The sequence below is a fragment of the Clarias gariepinus genome, chromosome 2 (assembly GCF_024256425.1).
Source record: "Clarias gariepinus isolate MV-2021 ecotype Netherlands chromosome 2, CGAR_prim_01v2, whole genome shotgun sequence".
Lineage (NCBI taxonomy): Eukaryota > Metazoa > Chordata > Actinopteri > Siluriformes > Clariidae > Clarias > Clarias gariepinus.
This window is the reverse complement of record NC_071101.1, coordinates 20101664-20121262: the sequence shown is the minus strand read 5'-3', so window position 1 is coordinate 20121262 and position 19599 is coordinate 20101664. Positions and strand designations below refer to the sequence as shown.

The window sequence follows — 19599 nt, the reverse complement described above, 5'->3', positions numbered from 1 at the left end:
TTCCTGTAATGCTTGTTTTTTTTTTTATTTGATTTATTTTCAGATTTTGCAAAACCCTATCACTCACCCATTGTCTATACCGCTTTATCGCAGGGAGCCTAAAGCCTTTCTCAGGAGGCTTTAGGCACTCTGGACAGGGTGCCATTGCAGGGCACACACACCTTATGGGTAATTTGGAAACGTCAATTAACCTACATGTCTTTGGAATGTGTGAGGAAACACACCAAGCATGGGGAGAACATGCAAACTCCATGCACACAGAGACGGGAATCGAGCCTGGCCGGGAAACGAACCCAGACCCTGGAGGCGCAAGGCGACTGTGCTAACCTTTACACCACCGTGCCACCTGAAACCCTATCACAAAAAATTTTCTCATGACCAAAGGGGGTCACTAGAAATTCCAAGATAAGAACAACCATTATATCTCACTGCTTTGAGCTAGTCACATTATTTTTGGTTTGATGCAATTTTGATATCTCTTTATTGCTTTATTTAATTTTTTTCAGTATTTCCCTCTGATTATACATTTATTTAAACATCTGGTATAATATAATTTCATATCTCACTGCTATTGTGAATCATTTAAAGACCCTTTAAAAGTAGAACCACTTTAGATGCATACCCTGGTAAACAACTTTAAATCATTTCCCTTAGATATTTAAAATTTGTAAATTAATTTTTTTTCATGCTTTTTTTCTGCTTACACAATAGATGTAATTAAACATTATAATATATTACATATATTTTAAACCTATCTTTATATAAGATAGAGGAACATGTATATTGGACTTTCACTGTGTGAACTGTAGGTCACGAAGGAGCCAGCAGTTGTCTCAAGCCTCCTCAAGGAAGGAAAATTTATGAGGTCTGCCGAGGAAGTATTGGAAGTATGGAAGCGCTGGAAGTATTTCAGGCACTCGATGGCCCATTGGTCTGGAGTGAAATCCACTTCCATAAAGAGGACTCATGGGATCTGCTGAGCCATCAGGGGAGCCCATATATATCCTATTTAACTTTTCCTTCTCTCGGTGGGCTCATCAGTCTTTCCTGTCTTTTTGCCAAGTGTGTTCTGCCCTCGCGCTCGTGCATAGGTGAGCATCTTTACAGTGAAATCTAGCAAATATGGATAAAACCACAAGAATTAACTTGATGCTGATAATATTTTTGAGGGGAAAGGCATAATACATTGGTATGTAATTGATTTCTGTGAATAAAAAATATGCGAATGGTAAGTGTCTTTCCTCTTGCTTATAGCTTTGCATATGGTAGAATAAAGACTAAGTGTCTAAAGAAGTGTCTTAAGAGAGAAGTTAATTGCAATACTGTATTAAGCCACAGTCATTAACTGATTTCAATTGATTCAGCTTAATTAGTTTTTGGCTCTTCTCCTTATTGACATAATTGCACTGAAAAATTATATTTAACATGGGAATACTATACTCAAGTTGTTTAAAGAGAATTATTTATTTCTTTATTATTCTTAGTGTGATATTTAACATATGGACTTGCTTGCATGCATATATATATATATATATATATATATATATATATATATATATATATATATAAACCACTATATAAGACAAGACTCTCACTTGTGACGAACCCATGATTTAAAAAAGTTATTCCTCATCAGAATAGAAATGATCACATGCTTTATCTCATAGCAACTTTTTTTCTCTAATGATTATTGCATGTCTTTTACTGCATGTTTCCCTTATTAATAGATTTCATCATTTCCATTGGAACTCTAATCAGGCTCTTTTCAGTGAAATTTGAATTAAGTAGACTATTATCATGAGCAGGCTGCATGTCACAGGTGTTAACTGACACTGCTTCACTAAATTTAGCATCCTTATTTCCTTAGGCGTCTCCTTGAATACAACCACAAGCTTTTGGTGACGATAATTGGAAAACATAAATATTTCTGAGACTAGCTTTGGTCTGAAAAGTAAAAATTTAAGTCATGAACCTTTAGTAAATACTCTTGTCTGTTCTTTTTCTTTCTTCTGTTTGCTTTAGGGTGTGAGCACAACAAGCTGCCAAGATGTCTGAGTAAGTTGTGTAGCTTAACACAACTTCACAATATTTTCTGTCACAGAATTAAATGAGTGCAAATATTTGTACACCCTATATCAGTGTCGTTGTAAAAATATTCTCTAACACACACACACACACACACACACACACACCATGACAAAACATTTGTATTTTATCTTATACTTTGGATTTAATTTCTTCTTAACTTCTTGACAGCTTGTTTTTTCCTTTTCTTTCTTCTTTATTTAAAAAAATAGAGGTGCTTTATTTTCTGTTATCTTATGCAGAATCAATGTGGTGTGTGAAAATTGGCACACTACTGTAAAATTTATTGGTCCTGCATTAAGTGCCTTAGTTCCATGATATATTTAATGGAAACAATATTACGCATTCCTTCTCCAACAGGAAAAAGTTGACATCCAGCCGCAGGTATCACTTGAAGGTAAATGAGGCTAAAATGTAATAAATTCAATATTGTTCATGAAAGTAAAATAATAAAAAAAAACTTTAATACTACACTGAATGTAGCAAACAACCCAAAGCAATTTCTTCAGGTTAATTCACCCAGATTTCTCTCGCTGTTCTTCAGAGCCTGCTGCTCTCTATTGCCGCTGGCTTGCTGGAGGCTGAAGCCAAGCAGCTTGTGGAAGACAAGGAGTCTTACATAAATGAGCACTGCCCATCACTCAGCCTTCCGAGCTCTGTGCAGGAGCTGCAGGTAGGAACTCAACCATGAGCATGACACAAGATAGAGCTGAAGCTGACAAAGCCAAGTACAGTGAACCCATTGTGTAACCTGCATAATATAGCTAAATTTAAGCTTAACCCTTAATGAAGGTCAAATGCAGATAAGATAAGATAAGTTGATTAAGCCTGTGCAAATCTTACTGCTGTTTAATGGCTTAACTGCATAAAAGTACCACTTGTAAAGGCTCACAAATGATTTTGCTAAAAATATACACTTATGTTTTAACTAATAATATATTGATGTATCCAGTACTTTATCCAAAGTAACCATACAAAGCAGGAAAGTTAAGAAAAAGGTCTGTTAGACACTTTCTGGCAGTCAAAACAAAATCTCAGCTAGCATTGCATTACTACATTTTAATCTTTTGCGCATATTATTCTACAATTTTTCAAATAATTACTGTGATGTTATTTTTCCTCAAAACCTCTTATACAGACAATGGTCTGATTTAAAAAAAAAATGTTTTATTCTGATCCGTCATTAGGAGCTGTGCAAGAAACTACACCAGAATATCGATAAGGTTGATGAGGAAAGATACGACTTGGAAGCCAAAGTAACAAAAGGAGACAAAGAGGTATATTCGTCAATTAATGTTCCTAAGTGTTTTTTATTTATTTATTTTTTTTTGGATTGATTTTTGACTATGGGTGGTTGTGTGTATGCAGATTGAGGATCTGAAGATTAAGGTGGTCGATCTAAAGGGCAAGTTCAAGAAGCCTGTGCTGAGGAAAGTGCGCATGTCAGCTGATCAGATGCTTCAGGCTCTGCTCGGCTCCAAACACAAGGTGTCTCTGGATCTGAGAGCCAACCTGAAACAAGTGAAGAAGGAGGTCAAGGAAGAGGTGAGTACACAAGCAGGCTTCAAATCAAAATGACTTTCTGGCATTTCCTTGTTAGTGGTCAACTTGTTAGTATGCTGAAACACTCATGAATTTTTTATTTTTATTTTTATTTTTTTTACAGTCTGTTGAACAAGTTGGCGACTGGCGTAAGAACATTGAGGATAAGGCTGGTATGGATGGCAGGAAGAAGATGTTTGAGTCCGAGGCTTAAAAGACAATGCGATTATAGTCTAATAAATCTTAATTTATCTCTGGCAGTCGTTCTGTAACCTCCACAAACAAACACACACACATACCATTGTTTCAATAAAAGTGTTTTACTGATCATTTTTCACTTTTTTTCAACATTGTGTCCATAATAAATACATTATGTGTACTGAAATATATAAATGTGCCCTTTGTTTTTGCCCATGCACAAAGCAAATAAAAGTGGTTTTAAAAAACACACAAACCTTTGAATCTCTGTTGAATAGATAAATCTGCATACTCAATAAAGGAGAGTGATTTCTACAACAGAATATTATAGGATCTAAATATGAGGTGTTTTAAAGATGACCTTAAATATTAATTTAGAGTAAAATTAAACAGTATATTGTTATCAAATAATAAAAAAAAAAAGCAAGGGTAGCAAGAACACAATTACATGCAGAGTACGTAAGACAGTCTCTAGCTTTAGTGGCAGAAGTTATTTAATTATAATAAAGGATTAGCATTTAATTAGAAATTAGACTCATTTTTTAATGACCCTAAAGGTTAAATATCTGCTTCTCCATACCTTCTCCAGTTAACTCTTCTGCCTTCTGAACTCCTCCAATTGAGTTCTGTATTTAAATAAAACCAGTATTATTTTAGTTTCTGATTATGGATTAAAAATAATCCTGTCCAAACCGTCTCCTATAAAAAAAAAAACATACATCTTATACAGAGTTTAATATAACAGTATAAAGTAAGTATATAATACTTGAGTTTCAACAAAAACAACAGGAGTGTGTGTGTGTGTGTGTGTGTGTGTGTTCTTGTTGGAGAATCTGTGTAAGGATATGTTTAATGATGAAAACTTCAAAGCACTTATGTATGTAGTTTTGTATAGGAGAATCTGCCAAATGCCTAAGTGTGTGCGTGTGTGTGTGCGTGTGTGTGCGTGTAAGAGAAAGAGAGAGAGAGAGTCCACTCCTATATATTTCTTTCAGAGCTACAGATCATACTATAATGACTTATATTTTATCTTGTTGGTTCTAATTTACAATTTTTTTTCAGTTAGATGTCAACTAATTATATTTAACTTTAATTATATATATATATATATTTTTTTTAAAGCTGAAACATTACCATGTTAAATGTTGAATGATGACAAAGGGTGTCACATTTCACTGTGGGAAAAGTGTGTTTCTTCTGGCTTTTGGCGAACTGGATAATCTGGCTGTAAAATCAGCTCTCTTACAGAGAAAAGAAAGAACATGTTTATGGGTTTATTTACAGTCATGCAAAGGAATCAAATAACGCTATGTTAGTAGCATGATTTTGTTTATTCTCATTTCTAATAAGAACTTTTCAAATTACTGTATGCCAAAAAAAGACCCAAAACATTATTGTGTTTATTTTAGCTCGGTAATTCCCCACACGCAGTTCTACAAGTTCTAAAAGCAGGCACCAAAAGGAAAGTATCAATTAGGCTTCATTAAGAAAAGTCAACGCAAAAACAATGTTTCTAAATTTAAATATCCTAATTTTCTCTCATGACATATTAAAGTTTTGTTTATGAAAAAAAAGAAATATATATATATAATTAGAGAGTGAAGTAGATATTAAAGCACTTAGGCATATGAATGGTTGGTGAAGTCGGCAGGCACTTGCCCCTATGATCTCATGTGCCATGTGACTGTCTATTCATAATTCCACAGCAAAAGGACCTTATTTATAAAGCTATAATAAAAACCTTTTTTTTGATAATACAAAATAACTGCACAACATTATCCCCATGAACGCAAATAATGCATGTACAATTTGCAAATTATAGCTTATAACTTATTATCAACTCCAAAACCTGTTAATGGTATTTAAGCTATGGGATCATTTTTATTACTTTACATTCTAATAAAAATAATACATGTTAAGTCTTTTGATTAGGAATAAACAAGAATTCTTTGAAAATAAACCAGAAACACCTCAAAACAACTTTCTCTGCAGGAAGTGACTTTCCCTTCCAGGCACACATTTTCAGCTTCAGTCAAATTCCCTTGACTAAACTGTGACACCTGGTGCCTCCATGTATGGTGAGGGCTGCCTGGAGTTAACAGCCTCTCCCCTGGCCACTTGTTCAGTGTCTGCCGTTCTTAAGTTACCTTTAGGAGCTCAAATGTAGGACCAAGATGAGTTGACTTGCTAAGAATATCTCCTGAGTTGGTGGCACTGACTGCAAGAGGATACTGAGCTATGTTAGGTGCAAAAGCCATGCACCAAGACACTCTCAGCTGTAAAATATGGTTATGAGCAAGGAGGCATTTTTACCCTTCCAAGATGCCATGTAAATGAGCTTAATCTGGTCTTTAAAGTATAATGAATTCCCTTATGTGATTAAGTCATATTATTGTATAATTTAAACTGGAATTGTATTACTATCGACACTCATGTTTCATGGATCTTTTTCTTTCTTTTTCTTTTTTCTTTTTTGGTAGTGACATATTGCATACTTTTCCTGAAATAAAAAGATAATAAATCCAGCCAGCAGGCCTTTTAAAGCTAACATGTTATTATGCCAATGATGTCATGACTAGATTCTTTTAAATCTAGGACAGTGTGAGAAAACAGGCCTGAAAACAGCTGCTTCCACTCCATTACAGAGAGCACACACCTCAGCACTGCTCACAGGGTGAAAAGTCCAATAAGTTAATGAGACTTCAAGTCTCCAACACATATGAACCAGGAGGCTTAATACCTGGAGTAACCTATTTGGGAATTTTCGTAGTTCTGAAGGAATTCGGTTGTAACTTGAACTTGCTAGCTGTATTGGCTGTGCTCACTCTGGGTGTTTAATGGGTGGCCTCTCTGGACTAATAAATCCCACACAGATTCGGTGCACAGGTCAATTCTACCACCATCTGGTTAAACATAGCACATGTAACACAGTGTGTCATGTTTACAACAGCACAATGTTCTAGAAGCACGGACGCACAGTCCAAACATTTAACAGAAAGTGACTAAGTGGAAGCATAATGTTAATTGGCTTCATAAAAAATTTAGTTTTATGTGTATTTACATAAGTTAACATATATACTGTATATAATGTCTCTCATTCATTCTTAACCTGGACTAAAATTTATAATACTAAGTTCATGAAATAGGTTTAAGTGGGATGGATGGGATGACTTCTTAACACTTAACACAATTTGTTAAAAGTTTATCCGAAGTAAGATCGATCGAGTCAGCTTCTTAAGCCTGTTTTAGCATGCACTCAGATGCTATCAACAGTGCCAAAGCAGGCTGTACAGGATGTGTGTGGAAATGACCTGCATTAACCTACAGTCTAAGCCCCAGTGCAACCCTCATTTCTCAGACTGCATGAGATCATAGCATTTGTCAGAACCCTCAGTGGGCCTCAGGGTTTTTTTTTTGACTAAATACACAACGTTAAGCCTCACTTAACTATAAAAAACAAAACAAAAATGGGTTGTGATGAAGTATAAATTGTGTATTTGGCTTATGCTCAATGCTTTTGACTCAGGAGATGATCTTTTCTCATAGACAGAGATTATGCAAACCAGGTAGACCTGTAAAGTATCTCTTAACTTCTTTTGTCTTTATGTTAACATAGCTACATTTGATCAATTTTAAATTATTTTGTTGATTAAAAATGATTTTTGTGTCCTAATTTAACCACTAGAGGGTGCATGGACTCAGGTCATGCCCCTAGGTCTAACCAGCCCCAGACATGCCCCTACATTGTCTTCTCTTCCTAATAGTTTCAAGCTGTTATGCAGATATTAGTCCTACTATGAAAAAATAAATTAATATCTGGTGAACATTAAGCCAGGTAATGCTTATCCCCCGTGCAAAATAGCTTGTTTTTTCCCTCTGCCAGGGTATTCATTATATTTTACTTGCTTTCACCAGAACTGGTATTATCTCATATCTTAAGTATCATCGCTGCTGGAACATGTTATAACATCTGGCCTATCACTGCCTGTCCTCTTTAGGTACATAGGGTTAAAGTAAATATCTACGTTTCACTCAGATATGTGGTTCTGGAAAAAGCAGCAATCATCTGGCACTTTATGCTAAATATCTAAGCCTTTAAATATGTTTAGTTTTTCTTCAGGGAAAATAAAGAAAAATAAACGTTGGGGAGACTTTTGACAGAGTTTTTGAAATTCTTGAGAGGATCTGACATTAAGAATGCAGTCTAATGTAATGAAGATTCCATAATATTTTGTTAGCACTGGCCAGATTGGTCAAATTGGTCTGGCTTATTTTCAATGGATAGTTAAGGGTTCTTAGTTTGCTAAAGACCATCTAGTTAGGTACTCTGTCTAATAAGGAAAAAATCTATTATATAGTTTTGCAAAAAATATTTAAAGGAAAACTCTACCCTGATTAATTTGCATATAAATACTTCAAAGCTATATATAATATTCAATAGTGTTTTTTGATTAAATGTCTTTTGCTGGCATGTTGATCAATTTTCACTTGGGCAATAATTTCTTAAATTGCCAATAACGGTATGTGAATTGTATGGCTGCTGACAGTAGAGTCAGTGAGGTTTAGCTCTTGATTTATCACTAAAAAGAGCAATGCAGTGATGCTTTAGTTCTTGAGTTTGTCCAGATTTCTAACCTCCTGATCTTTCCTTCTTTAACATTTATGCGAATACTTCTGTTGATGCCATCGTATTCTTTATATTTTGGACTGCAAACAAAGTTGAAACTCTCCTGTAGCTCACCACATCTGCAGCATACTGTATCTATGAGGGGCGTTCAAGTCAATACTGTGACCTGTAATGAAATTCTTTTATGAATGAGGCTGTAAAACAGATTGACATTTACAGAAGACTTTAAGGACAGTACGGTGATGCAGTAAAACATTTGAATGGTGCAAACATAAAAAAAAATGATCATAAATGATAATCCTGGTGAGGTGGCTTCAAACCCACTGCAGTAGTTCCCATGAACACTGAATGAGTAGAACACGTAAGCCTTGAGAATCGTCAGATTACTTGTCTCCAATTTGTGGAAAAGACACAGGGATTTATAGAGAAATAATGCTAGTTTTTTATTCCCATAACTGTGTTCTGTTATTCTGCACAAAAGACCTGGTTTGACTTGAGCACTCATGTGTATTTGTATCTGCAATGCTTTAACTCTGGAGTTCTTAAAAAAAAACCTTGCTGGAAACTTATGGGAGAAGAACAAAAGGGAAAAGATCTCATTCTTTTGTTTTTAAAAGCTAACAATACAATCTGATAATAAATTGTGTATGAGTGTGATAATTATTTTTTATATCATTAGCTATAATGTGCTAGCAATGTCTCCCTGTGGTGTCACCGCACCAACCATTATCATTAAACAAACCAAGGATATTTCAATGTGTTTTAGATTGGAAGTTTCCTTTCAGAGCTCGTCTAATGAATGAAAAAAACAAGTCTGTTTATACATCCTTATCTCCTAAAAGTTAAGTCAGGAAGAAGATTAGGTCTGAGAACTGATTCTTATCTGGAGAATGAATTGTCCAGAGCCTCACAGGGAGGCAGAGAGGCTTCTGTTGCTTTTCAAATCCACATGGTTATTTGCCCCTTAAAACAATAGGCCTGTTTTTTATACATTGTACTGCTCCACTGCTGAAAAACACATTTGCAATTCTAAACCAGGCAAGAGTGAAGATATCTGGATTGTACATAATCTGTATAATGTGCTTCTGAGATTTGCTTTCAAATAAACTTCCTACTCAGGTAACTTTATAAATAGAACATAGGTTTGTCAGGCCACATATGGTTCTCCTTGGAGAGGAAACTTTTAAAGTTCAGACTTTTAAGCATATTTAACATTAGTGTTCACATAGTTTCTGTTCTAGACTTTCAATGATGCCAAGCCTGTTTGTACCCTCTCACCAGACTGCAAGAGACGAGTCACATGGCGAGTGATTATGGAATTAGGAATCAGCATCACCTTATGTTATTATCTCAAGCTGTTGGTATGCACCCGCACACTGCTTCTATTCCCAAATCACTGCAGGTTTAAGACGCTCTGGAGCTTGAAATTCACACGGCTGACTGTTGGGACATTATCCAGCCTGTGGATAAAGTATGACTTGTATGCTGTAAAATTTTAGGTTGGGGCAGTAAAAGCTAGCTAGACTCTGTAAAAATACCTAAAAGTACCTAAGCAGGGGATGCTTAACCACATGGGGAGATCTAGTTAAATGTTAAATTACCCAGGGCCACATAATTGAGAAATAATGTCATGTAATAAATAGACAACTGTTGTATTGCTATGTTGTCTTCAGAAATAACATAATTGTTGATCAGAGGTGAATAATGTGTTTGTATGTTTCAGAAATGTCAGATGGGTTCCTCACTTTCTTTTGTCAGAACATAAACTCCAGTGAAAGAACAAGACGTTTGGTGTGTTGGGATTTATAGCTTATTCTTCCTGAACATAAGTAACAAAAATGCTCAAACAGTGTGAGAGAGGATTTTAACAGTGAAAAAGCAAAAACAAATGTGCATGTCTCCCTTTCTGAATGTGACATAAACATTCTCTCATAATGTGTAAGCTGTTATAACAGCCTCCATCCTCTTTCCTTCCTTTGAAGAGCAGCAGTAATATTCAAATGTCATTCTGGCAATATTCTGCCAGATGTCGTACATTATGTTCTTGGAAACCAATCCTAGTAAGACACTTTTATAAATTGTACATATAAATAATCACACGTAAAAAAATGTCCTTATGCGATTTTCTCATGTGAATAATTTACATTTGTTTACATATTGGTCACACGATGTCATGTGTGTTCATGTTTTATGGCATAACATTTTGCTGCAACATGTGCTCTTTTTAAAAAAATACTTAATTACATACATACATACATCATTTTCTATTTTTTTCATGGATTAACAGTAAATAGGTAGGATTTTTCCTTCCTTTCACTCATGGCCCATGGGGGGTCCAAATATCTGCATTTAATTACATACACCTTTTAGTATTTAGTTAATACATTAAAACGAAAGACATGAAAAAATGCTTTCTGTGCATTTTTCCACAGTATTCTCAAACACATTATATACATATGATATCAGATATAAATATGATATGAGATTTTATACTGCAGAGAATCTCCGCTACCTTTCCTGTACAATCGTGCACTGTTTAAGATGGACAGAAGGGCTGGAGTATGTGGAATGTGGCATGAAAGTGGCTTGCACAACTTTGACAGAGAAATATCAGTTCATCATCTTCGAGCAACATGTTCATTTCTATGCTATTTAAATTACACACTGGGACTGTCTTGTGAAAAAAGGAAACTTTCTGGACTCCCCCCTGACTGCGTAAATTAGTAAAAAACTTTTACTATCTTTTAAATCTAGCTGTTTGTTAGATTCATGCTTATAATCCATCATAACTGAATAACATCATAACATATCGTAGTAGTCATGGCATGATCGAAATAATTATTCTGCTAGTTTTAATGTGGAAATTTATATGAGCTAGAAAAATTCTGAGCCATGAAACAGGAGTTTTTAACGGTACTGACTGCCGATCCGAGAATGTTTTTGCACAGCTGGGATTCATTCCAGTTTTTATGAACAAGACGCTATCTTCATTTTTTTTTTTTTTTGCTGACACATAGTATTAGGATGATGTGACTTTGTTTTGTTCTTTATCTGTTTTCAAACCCCCTCCATGCTGGTTTAGCCTTGAACTTAGTGATAATTACAATAAGTCAACTTTTTTTTTCTTCCTAAAACCTGTTTGTCTTTATTTGTAGTGAATAAGCAGTGATACTGAATCACTCTAGTTGTAGCATGTAGATGTAAACCGCATATGTTTCATGTATCTCTGTCACTGACTGTAAGTGATCAGTTTCAAAGAAACCATGCGGTTGCCAAGTTCTTATGTTCCTTGCTTTTTTTGTAGGTGGGAAGTGATGTGCATGGCTGTATGTAAGTGTGAGAAAGAGAGTGTGAGTGTATGATAGTGTTCATTAGAGTGTGTGCGTGTGTGTAGGCGAAGGAGAGAACACAGGGAGTGTTTGTTTGTAGGTGTGTGTGTGTGTGTGTGTTTGTGAGAGACGAGAGAGAGGGGGGAGAGAGAGAACGAGAGAGAGAGAGAGAGTGCAGGCCTTTGCATTCCTCACACTGAGTCATGGGTCAGGCCTTAGCTCTGTGAGATGACTGGATTTATTTCCTATGATCAGCAGAACTTTCTCTTTCATCTCTGAGCTGAAACGAGCTGTGCACAGTGTGGAGGAGGGAAAGCCACAGGGTCAGGGGTTGAATGTGTGTCCAGAGTTCCTGCATTCATCCATGGCAACATAAAACACTTCCAGAAAATACCTTAATCATAGGCCATATATTTAGTCTATCAGTGTGTTATTTATGGACTCAGGTTATAGGGGATACGGGTTATAACCTGCTAAATCAGTTTTTTAAAACAATGAGCAGATGACTTTTCTAAATGACCTTTTGTGGACATGTGATCTCTTTTGTTTAGCTATGAACATACAATATGTTTTCACAGTGGCATCAATGATATTAACCCCTCACTGCTTTCAGCTGTCAGAAATCTTCTTAAGCTCTTGTACAGGTTAACTCTAAGAAATTACTTGGCTAAAATCCAGACCAACCAGTTTGCGCTGAAATTTTAAACACAAAGGGATTGCATTCTATCTTGAATTAAAAAAAAACAGGCTCTGTGTCTGCGGAGCATGACTGCAGAGTTGACATCTTTCCTAGACACAGATTTTGTGCTTTTACCACCGTTTGTACTGTAGAGATGCAGCAGCACTGGTGATGACATCCCCAAGAGGCCCCAGGAGATGAAGGTGGGAGTACAGCAAAGATGCATGAGACAGTGCAGGTTACAATAAGGTCAGGAAAAGGATATCCTTAAAAATAAAAGACAAAAAGGGGAATAAATGTGACCCTATCTGATACAGCTGGTGGTTGTCCCATCTCCATCTAAACATCACCTAAACATAGAAAAAGGATTCAACCATTTGCTACAAAGCATCCAAATGTTAATGCTATGCTGATTGAGTGTGCTTTCCTTTGGGACAAACAGTTTATAGAGAGTTACAACAAGCTTGTGAATTCTTGATCATTTAGGATGACGCACAATTTATTACAGAGCATACTTGCTTTAGCCTAACCACGAGGGAAAATAGAAAAGATGCAGCAGGAATTAAACAGCCCCTATCATGCTTTTTCAAATATGATCTTTCATGCAGTGTATAAACTATCTGGACTATCTGTGACGCCGACAGTGCACGATAAATGAAGTTTTTGTCTATTAAAAAAAAAGAGTCGGCTCACGTTCGCCTAAATGAGTCGTTAGCAAATCTATTTTTACTCTGTTACGGATCCACGTCACTCCGTAACATATTTGGATAATGTCCACCCACATTCTACGTTGCGAACAACTTGTGCGCCATCTTACAATTAATGTTACCACACTCTTGTTAATGTGACCGAGCATTCATGCACACATTCATGACTGTCAAAAATACGTCATCAAGGCCACATGCACAGGCATTACTATCCGAGGGAAGAGGAATCGATGCGGTGCATGCTCCCTGCCACTGTTTTAAACTCCTAAAATCTTACCTACCATAATTAAAACATCTTTGTAATTTTACTTCTCTTAAACATGTCCGAATCTGTGAAAAAAAAAAAAACTTACCTGAGACGATGAGAGGGATCGGCTGCTGATCTGGCATTTTGGCGCCAGTGGCTTGATTTTTGTGAAGAGGAGTTGTAAAAACGAGTTTTGTATTGTAACAAACACACAAAATCTTGTATATTTAAGCTGTCGTGGCCGTAGATTTTGGAATCCAACTCAGACAAAAGACAGAATTACACACAATTTTTTTTTTTTTATGCACGATTATTTTTGACAGTGATTTCATTCCATAGACCAGCGCTGGCGTTATTTTTTTGGACGAGAGAAGGAGAGATTGTTGTGGATCATTTTCTTTCGAAGATTTTTGAACCAGATTATCTTTGACTGGACATATTCTCCGGACTTCTCACCCACCGTCATTGGCTTCCTGGACCTCATTACCGGTGAGACCGAATCATACTCAGTATACTCAGATAACACACATACAATAAACACGGACTTCAGACATTTTTCATTTCTCACTCACTCGCCTTTATCCACACATACACATACAGTTTATTAAATGTAGTTTGTAAATATTTTTTATATCTTTGTTTGGTTGTGGTGCACCTTTTTCATTTACTTTATTTAGTTTTGTATAATACACGTTTGCTTTATCTACTTGTTTGTGTTTGTCCTTTTTGCTCACCGGCCTTTTAAAGCAAAACACAGACACAAAGATAAAAGACCTCTCGATTTTTGTAGCCACAGTTAATATAAAATTAGCTGGTCGTTACACGGTAAAACCGACGCCATCTTTTCTATGTATTGATGGGTCTCCAGAGCAGTCATTCAGTTATGGTCATGGGCGTTTTGTTTTCCGACACATGCTGTAGCGGCAGACCAGTCATAAAGGACAGCACCATCTGACCAATCACAGCAGTGAGGGCCCACGAAAAGGAGGGGTTTAGACAGACTGAATCTTCAAACTGCCTCACACGATTCGTTTACGAATCATTTAGAAATGGGGTAAAATTAAATCTATTTTTGTAGAAAACTAAAGTGTTTTTGACCTTGCATACATGTAAACCTGTTTTAAGAGACTCATGAAGCAATATTAGAACCCTTTAAAATGGCATAATAGGGGCACTTTAACACTCAGTACTTAGTTTATAGATATACTGTAGTATATTTTATAGAAAACAACTAAAGCTACTGGATCCTCAAAGATGGAACTGAAGATCTACTTTTTCATCTGGCATGTTTGGAAAATACAACTCATACAGTACCATAACCATGTCTGTAATGAGACAGATGTTTTCACAACAAACAGTGTAATTTTCCTCATGATGGCTCACATATCACTGTCTGAGTCACTCTGAGCAAAATTACACTGCACATATACAGCAATGCAGGAAATATAGACAATATACTCACAATGTATCACAAGATGTTTATATCAGGTCTAAATATAGTACGCACCTACTGTGTTTAACTACATAACCACTGGGATATGTACGTGGAATGTATGGGAATGTTTAAAAATGTAAAAATTTGTTTTCCACCAGCTTTTGTCCTCAGTACTGACACATTTTTTTTAATTAAGCCATTATACAGGGCCCCTGGAGCAGATAGGGTCAAGGGCCTTGCTTAAAGGCCCAACAGTGGCAACCTGGTGGAGCTGGACTTGAACCACCAAATTTCCGATCAGTAATTCCGTGCCTTAGCTCTCTGAGCCACCACTGCCCCTATTAATTATGGAAAGTATTAATTATAGATAGTTTTGATTACAACTAATTATATATTATTATTACTACTATTACTACTACTATTAATAATTAATTATATATTAGTCACAATTATATTTACAATAGATAATAATAATAATAATAATAATAATAATAATAATACATTTCCATAAAACTAGTGCTCAAGTGGCAGCTGCAGAGCAAATCACAGCCTAATGTGTTTGTTCTAATACATTATCATAACAACTTACACAGGGACTTGCAGTTAGCAAGCAGTGTCTGTGTCAGCTCTGTCAAAGTAAATGCTGCTGCTTACAGCATGAAATAATGTTTTTTTTTTCTTGGCAACATTTTTGGCTTATACATTTTTTTTTTTACTTTTTTTTTGAAAACCAAGGTTGATGAATGAAAATATTGGGGGGATACTTAACAATAGCAAATGAGAGGAAGTGCTGTTGTGATGGTTATCAGCACAGCTGTGATACGGTCATAACTGGTGACCGTCAGCTAGCAACTGATAATTAATGTAATTAAAAAGGTAGTTGACAGTCCTGTAAATCTCATAAATTTCTCTTTATATTTTCCACTAATTCCACTAGAATATCAGCTCTGTTAACTCCCAGGTTCCAGGATCCCAAATAGCGTTAAATAGAAAGCTAGCGTGCTAGGGTGCGCAATCACTTGTTCAACTTAACTAGTAGTGTCCTTGATTAGTGGATACAGAGGGATTTGTGGGAATTAGCTTTGTGTTAGTTGGTGTTAACTTGATGCTAATTAGTTATGATCTGATGGTATCTCTCAATAGTCTGATAAACATTAGCTAAAAGGTTATCCACTTATCAATATGGATAACCATTAAAAACCATCTAGGGCTGTTTGGCTAATATGCTTAAATTGTATAACTCTGGAAGATCGTTTGACAGTACGGTAAAGTGTTTGATCATTTGGAATAAAATATAAAATGCTCATGATGATTCAAAAAACAAAATGTGCCATTCTTTTAATGTGTAGAATAGAAAAAATGCTGTTTTCTTTAAGCCAGAAGGCATGGTTGACATAAGAGTAACACGTCACCCAGGATTCTTACATGATTTAAAAAAAAAAAAAAACAACTTATGAACATGAGATTATTGAAATGTATAAAAATAAAATGTACAGTCCCATTAATAGCTTCCTATCAGTGGTTTTACAACAAAGTGGCTATAGCAAGAAACATAACAACCATGTGTGTATGTAATAGACATCAAGAAGTATCAGTACACAACACAGCGTATAAATAGAAACAAAATACCTCATGAATCCCTTCTGAGTAAAGGTGTAAAACCGATTGACATTTACACAAGATTTCAAACATAGTATGAGGATGAAACTGTTAGCTACAGTAAAACTTTTGAATGGTGCAAAAGAAGCTCGTACATATATTAATGAGGTGGTTCAGTGCCCACTGCGGTCATTCTTTTAAACATTCAGCAGCAGAGTGCAATACCTGATGTGTAAAAGGTGGATTACTGGTCGACAAGTTAGAGAAGAGACTATAAACACAATCAAATTTCAAGGCATTTTCACATATTAGGGCCATAAAGAGAGCAGGCAGTTCAATTGTAGCTACAGTGTATTGAGAAAGCTTTCTCCCTTGAACATACCCACGCACTGGTGAAATGCTGGGTAAAGAAATAATGTTTTTTTTTACTCTCATAACTGTGTCCCGTTATTCTCCACATTCATCAAAGGTTCTAGTTCGACTTGAACACCCGACTTAAATGAGTGAGTCTTAGCAGTTTGGGTGGCTTGAGGCTAGACACTCCCTGAGTCAGTAGGTGGTATAATGTTCTTGTGCCACCATACCATACTGCATACATAGGGCAGACAAGCTGAGCTGGCTAAGATGTTTCATGCCTTCATCATTGATACTGTAAACATCATGCTGTATATGTTAATTCACTTAATGACTTAAAGTGTCTTGATTTATTTTTTATTTCCCCACCAGCTGTAACACAACTGCAGGCTGCACATATTTTATATCTGAGGCTTTTGGCTGAAGACTGTTTAGAGCAGCTGTGGTGTTGAGAGCTGATTCTGAAAGATTTCATAAGAAGTAACACAGTCAGTTCTCAGTGAATAGGTCTGTTGGGTTCCTAATATTTGCTCCAGTTTAAATCTCTAATAAATATCCACCCACCTAGTGCAAGTGTCCTTGAATGCGCCCACTGAGTGGTAATTTCCCTTTTCATGTGCTGTCTTTTGATTTCCAACATGAGGTAATTCTTCCTGTTTATATCCACGCAGTGTAGCCAATATCTGGCAAGATTAATAGATGTTGCTTGTAAAGAAGTAAAAATCTCAACTTGCTGCTTATACTGGTTCTGTCTCTTTTTAATTACTTTTACACGTTCTCTATTCTATTCAGTAGTGTCTGACCATCCTCCAGTGTCTTAAAAAATTCCCTTGCTCTTACTGTGGGAAATCTGCAACATAGGTTTAATGTCAGAAGAATGCTTGTTGTGTTCTGTTTGTGTCTGTAGCAGGAAAACGTCATTGAGTTAGTGACACCGTTGCTTCCTTTCCTATGTAGGAAAACACTTTGTCCTACAATCCCCTCTTCAAATCTACTTGAACAGCAGGATCACATCATCATACCACTGGATATACATATAAATCCTGCATTGAACTGTTTGCTGGACCAGTCAAATCCTTGCAAGTGGTAATATGTCAATTTGAAGCTTTTGTTTTCCAAAATATCCACAAGAGCCCTCTCTTTCACATTTTAAAAGAGCCTTGGGTGTTGTTAACAAGACTGGACACTGAGGACAAAACATGTTTCCATTGTACAACATGTCATTATCAAGAACATAGCACCACTTCAGTCCTGAATAGTGTGTTGTTTGCCATGGTAACAACGTTAATAGTGTTGCTGGGGTCTGAGGAATTGAATGAGCTCTGTGTGTGTATGTGTGTTGTAAGGCGCAATGGGAGACACTGGACATGAAGGGGCGAGGACTTGGATGAGTGATGCATGGCTCAAGCAGCGCTGTATAATCCATGATCGAAACAGATGAGAAAATTTACTCAAGTAGGTGCTGTTGAGGACGGTGTCAGTAAACAATGTGTCAACACAATTTCTAGAAGCATAAACAAGTAGGTACAAAATCACTAACAGCTGGACAGCATGCATATTTACCATGTGTATGTAATTCCCACAGATTACCAGATTATGGTAGTAAATCAACCAGGATTTGTAGAATGTTTCCTTTAATAGTATCCAATTCGATTCAGTTGAGTTTTATTCCTGTAGTGCATTTAGCAGTAGACATTTTCACATAACAGATATTCAGATATCTATATTTGTCTATAATAGATAGGCATATATAATAAATATCTATCTATAATGAGATAATCACAGGCAACAGAGCCAATGATAGAAAACAAAACCTTGAGGGCAACCAGATTCAATATGGAATTCATTATACATCAGTAATTTTTTACAAATGCATGCTTGAACTGGGCATCATACCCACCCCAGAGCAAGCAGTAATTTGACTTGGTTAAAAGATCTAAAGGTTAATGATGTAATTACAATATGATGCAAAATATTCACCTGATACTTATTGGTTGTACTGGTATCTTGTGAAAGTCATAGAGTTTCCAAACATTTCCTCATACTGAAGCATTCTCAGTGGAGTATGTTTTATTGTACAAGGGGTTTCACTGTATTTGAATTAGAAAAATGAAACAAAACATAGCACATAGTTTGATTAGAATTTAAATAGGTTTGAATTAAAAAATATATATTAATAAAACACTAATGATTTGCATTCCTCTCTCTCATAACTTCATACCAACATTTCCTATTAAGTTCACCGACTGATTTACAGTAGTTACTGAATGATACGTTTTAATTAGTAAAGAGTTTAAACAATGAAAAAAAAAATGCCTGAGAATAGGAAGTGCATACTTCCTGTAAAGGCTGTTTTTTATATTTTAAGGACAGGTCCTTACATGACAGATCCTTTATTATATCGTTTACTGAATACAATGAGCTTGTAACTCATGTACAAAGAAAAATAAACAACATAAATCGCTCCAAATTTTGCAGTGTTTTCAACGGTCCCCCGTTCATTCCATGCATTTGTAAGACGAAAAAGATGAGTGAGACAGGTCTGGTGAGGGGACCGGGGGCTGTGGAGGTGGATTAGTGGCATGGGGAAAAGAATATCATCTTACATTTCCCCCAGGAGCAGACACATGACCTCACTGAGCTGGAGAAGGGAGGGGAAAAAAAGATGTTGAACTGCAGCCTGAGGTCTCTCAATGAGAACCACATGCAGAAACTAGGCAGAGGGAGAGAGGGAGAGAGAGAAAAAGAGGGAGGAGAGGTGAATAGAGGAGGGGTTGAGAAAGGCTGTGACTCAAGC

The 19599-nt window shown here is 36.1% G+C and overlaps 1 protein-coding gene across 1 annotated transcript; it reads left to right on the top strand.

Moving 5' to 3' along the window:
• Nucleotides 1-1016: 1016 nt before the first annotated feature.
• LOC128511145 (troponin I, fast skeletal muscle-like) lies at nucleotides 1017-3957 on the top strand. Its single transcript, XM_053483829.1, has 7 exons — nucleotides 1017-1091; nucleotides 2023-2055; nucleotides 2446-2482; nucleotides 2630-2758; nucleotides 3273-3362; nucleotides 3454-3630; nucleotides 3752-3957. The coding sequence occupies exons 2-7, from the start codon at nucleotides 2048-2050 to the stop codon at nucleotides 3839-3841; spliced, it is 531 nt and encodes a 176-aa protein (XP_053339804.1). The 5' UTR covers nucleotides 1017-1091; nucleotides 2023-2047; the 3' UTR covers nucleotides 3842-3957.
• The last annotated feature ends 15642 nt before the right edge of the window (nucleotides 3958-19599 follow it).

Coding starts and splice junctions, on each gene's coding strand:
- LOC128511145 (XM_053483829.1), top strand. Junction 2,759..3,272: donor GCTCTGTGCAGGAGCTGCAG/GTAGGAACTCAA, acceptor ATCCGTCATTAG/GAGCTGTGCAAGAAACTACA. Junction 3,631..3,751: donor AGAAGGAGGTCAAGGAAGAG/GTGAGTACACAA, acceptor TTTTTTTTACAG/TCTGTTGAACAAGTTGGCGA.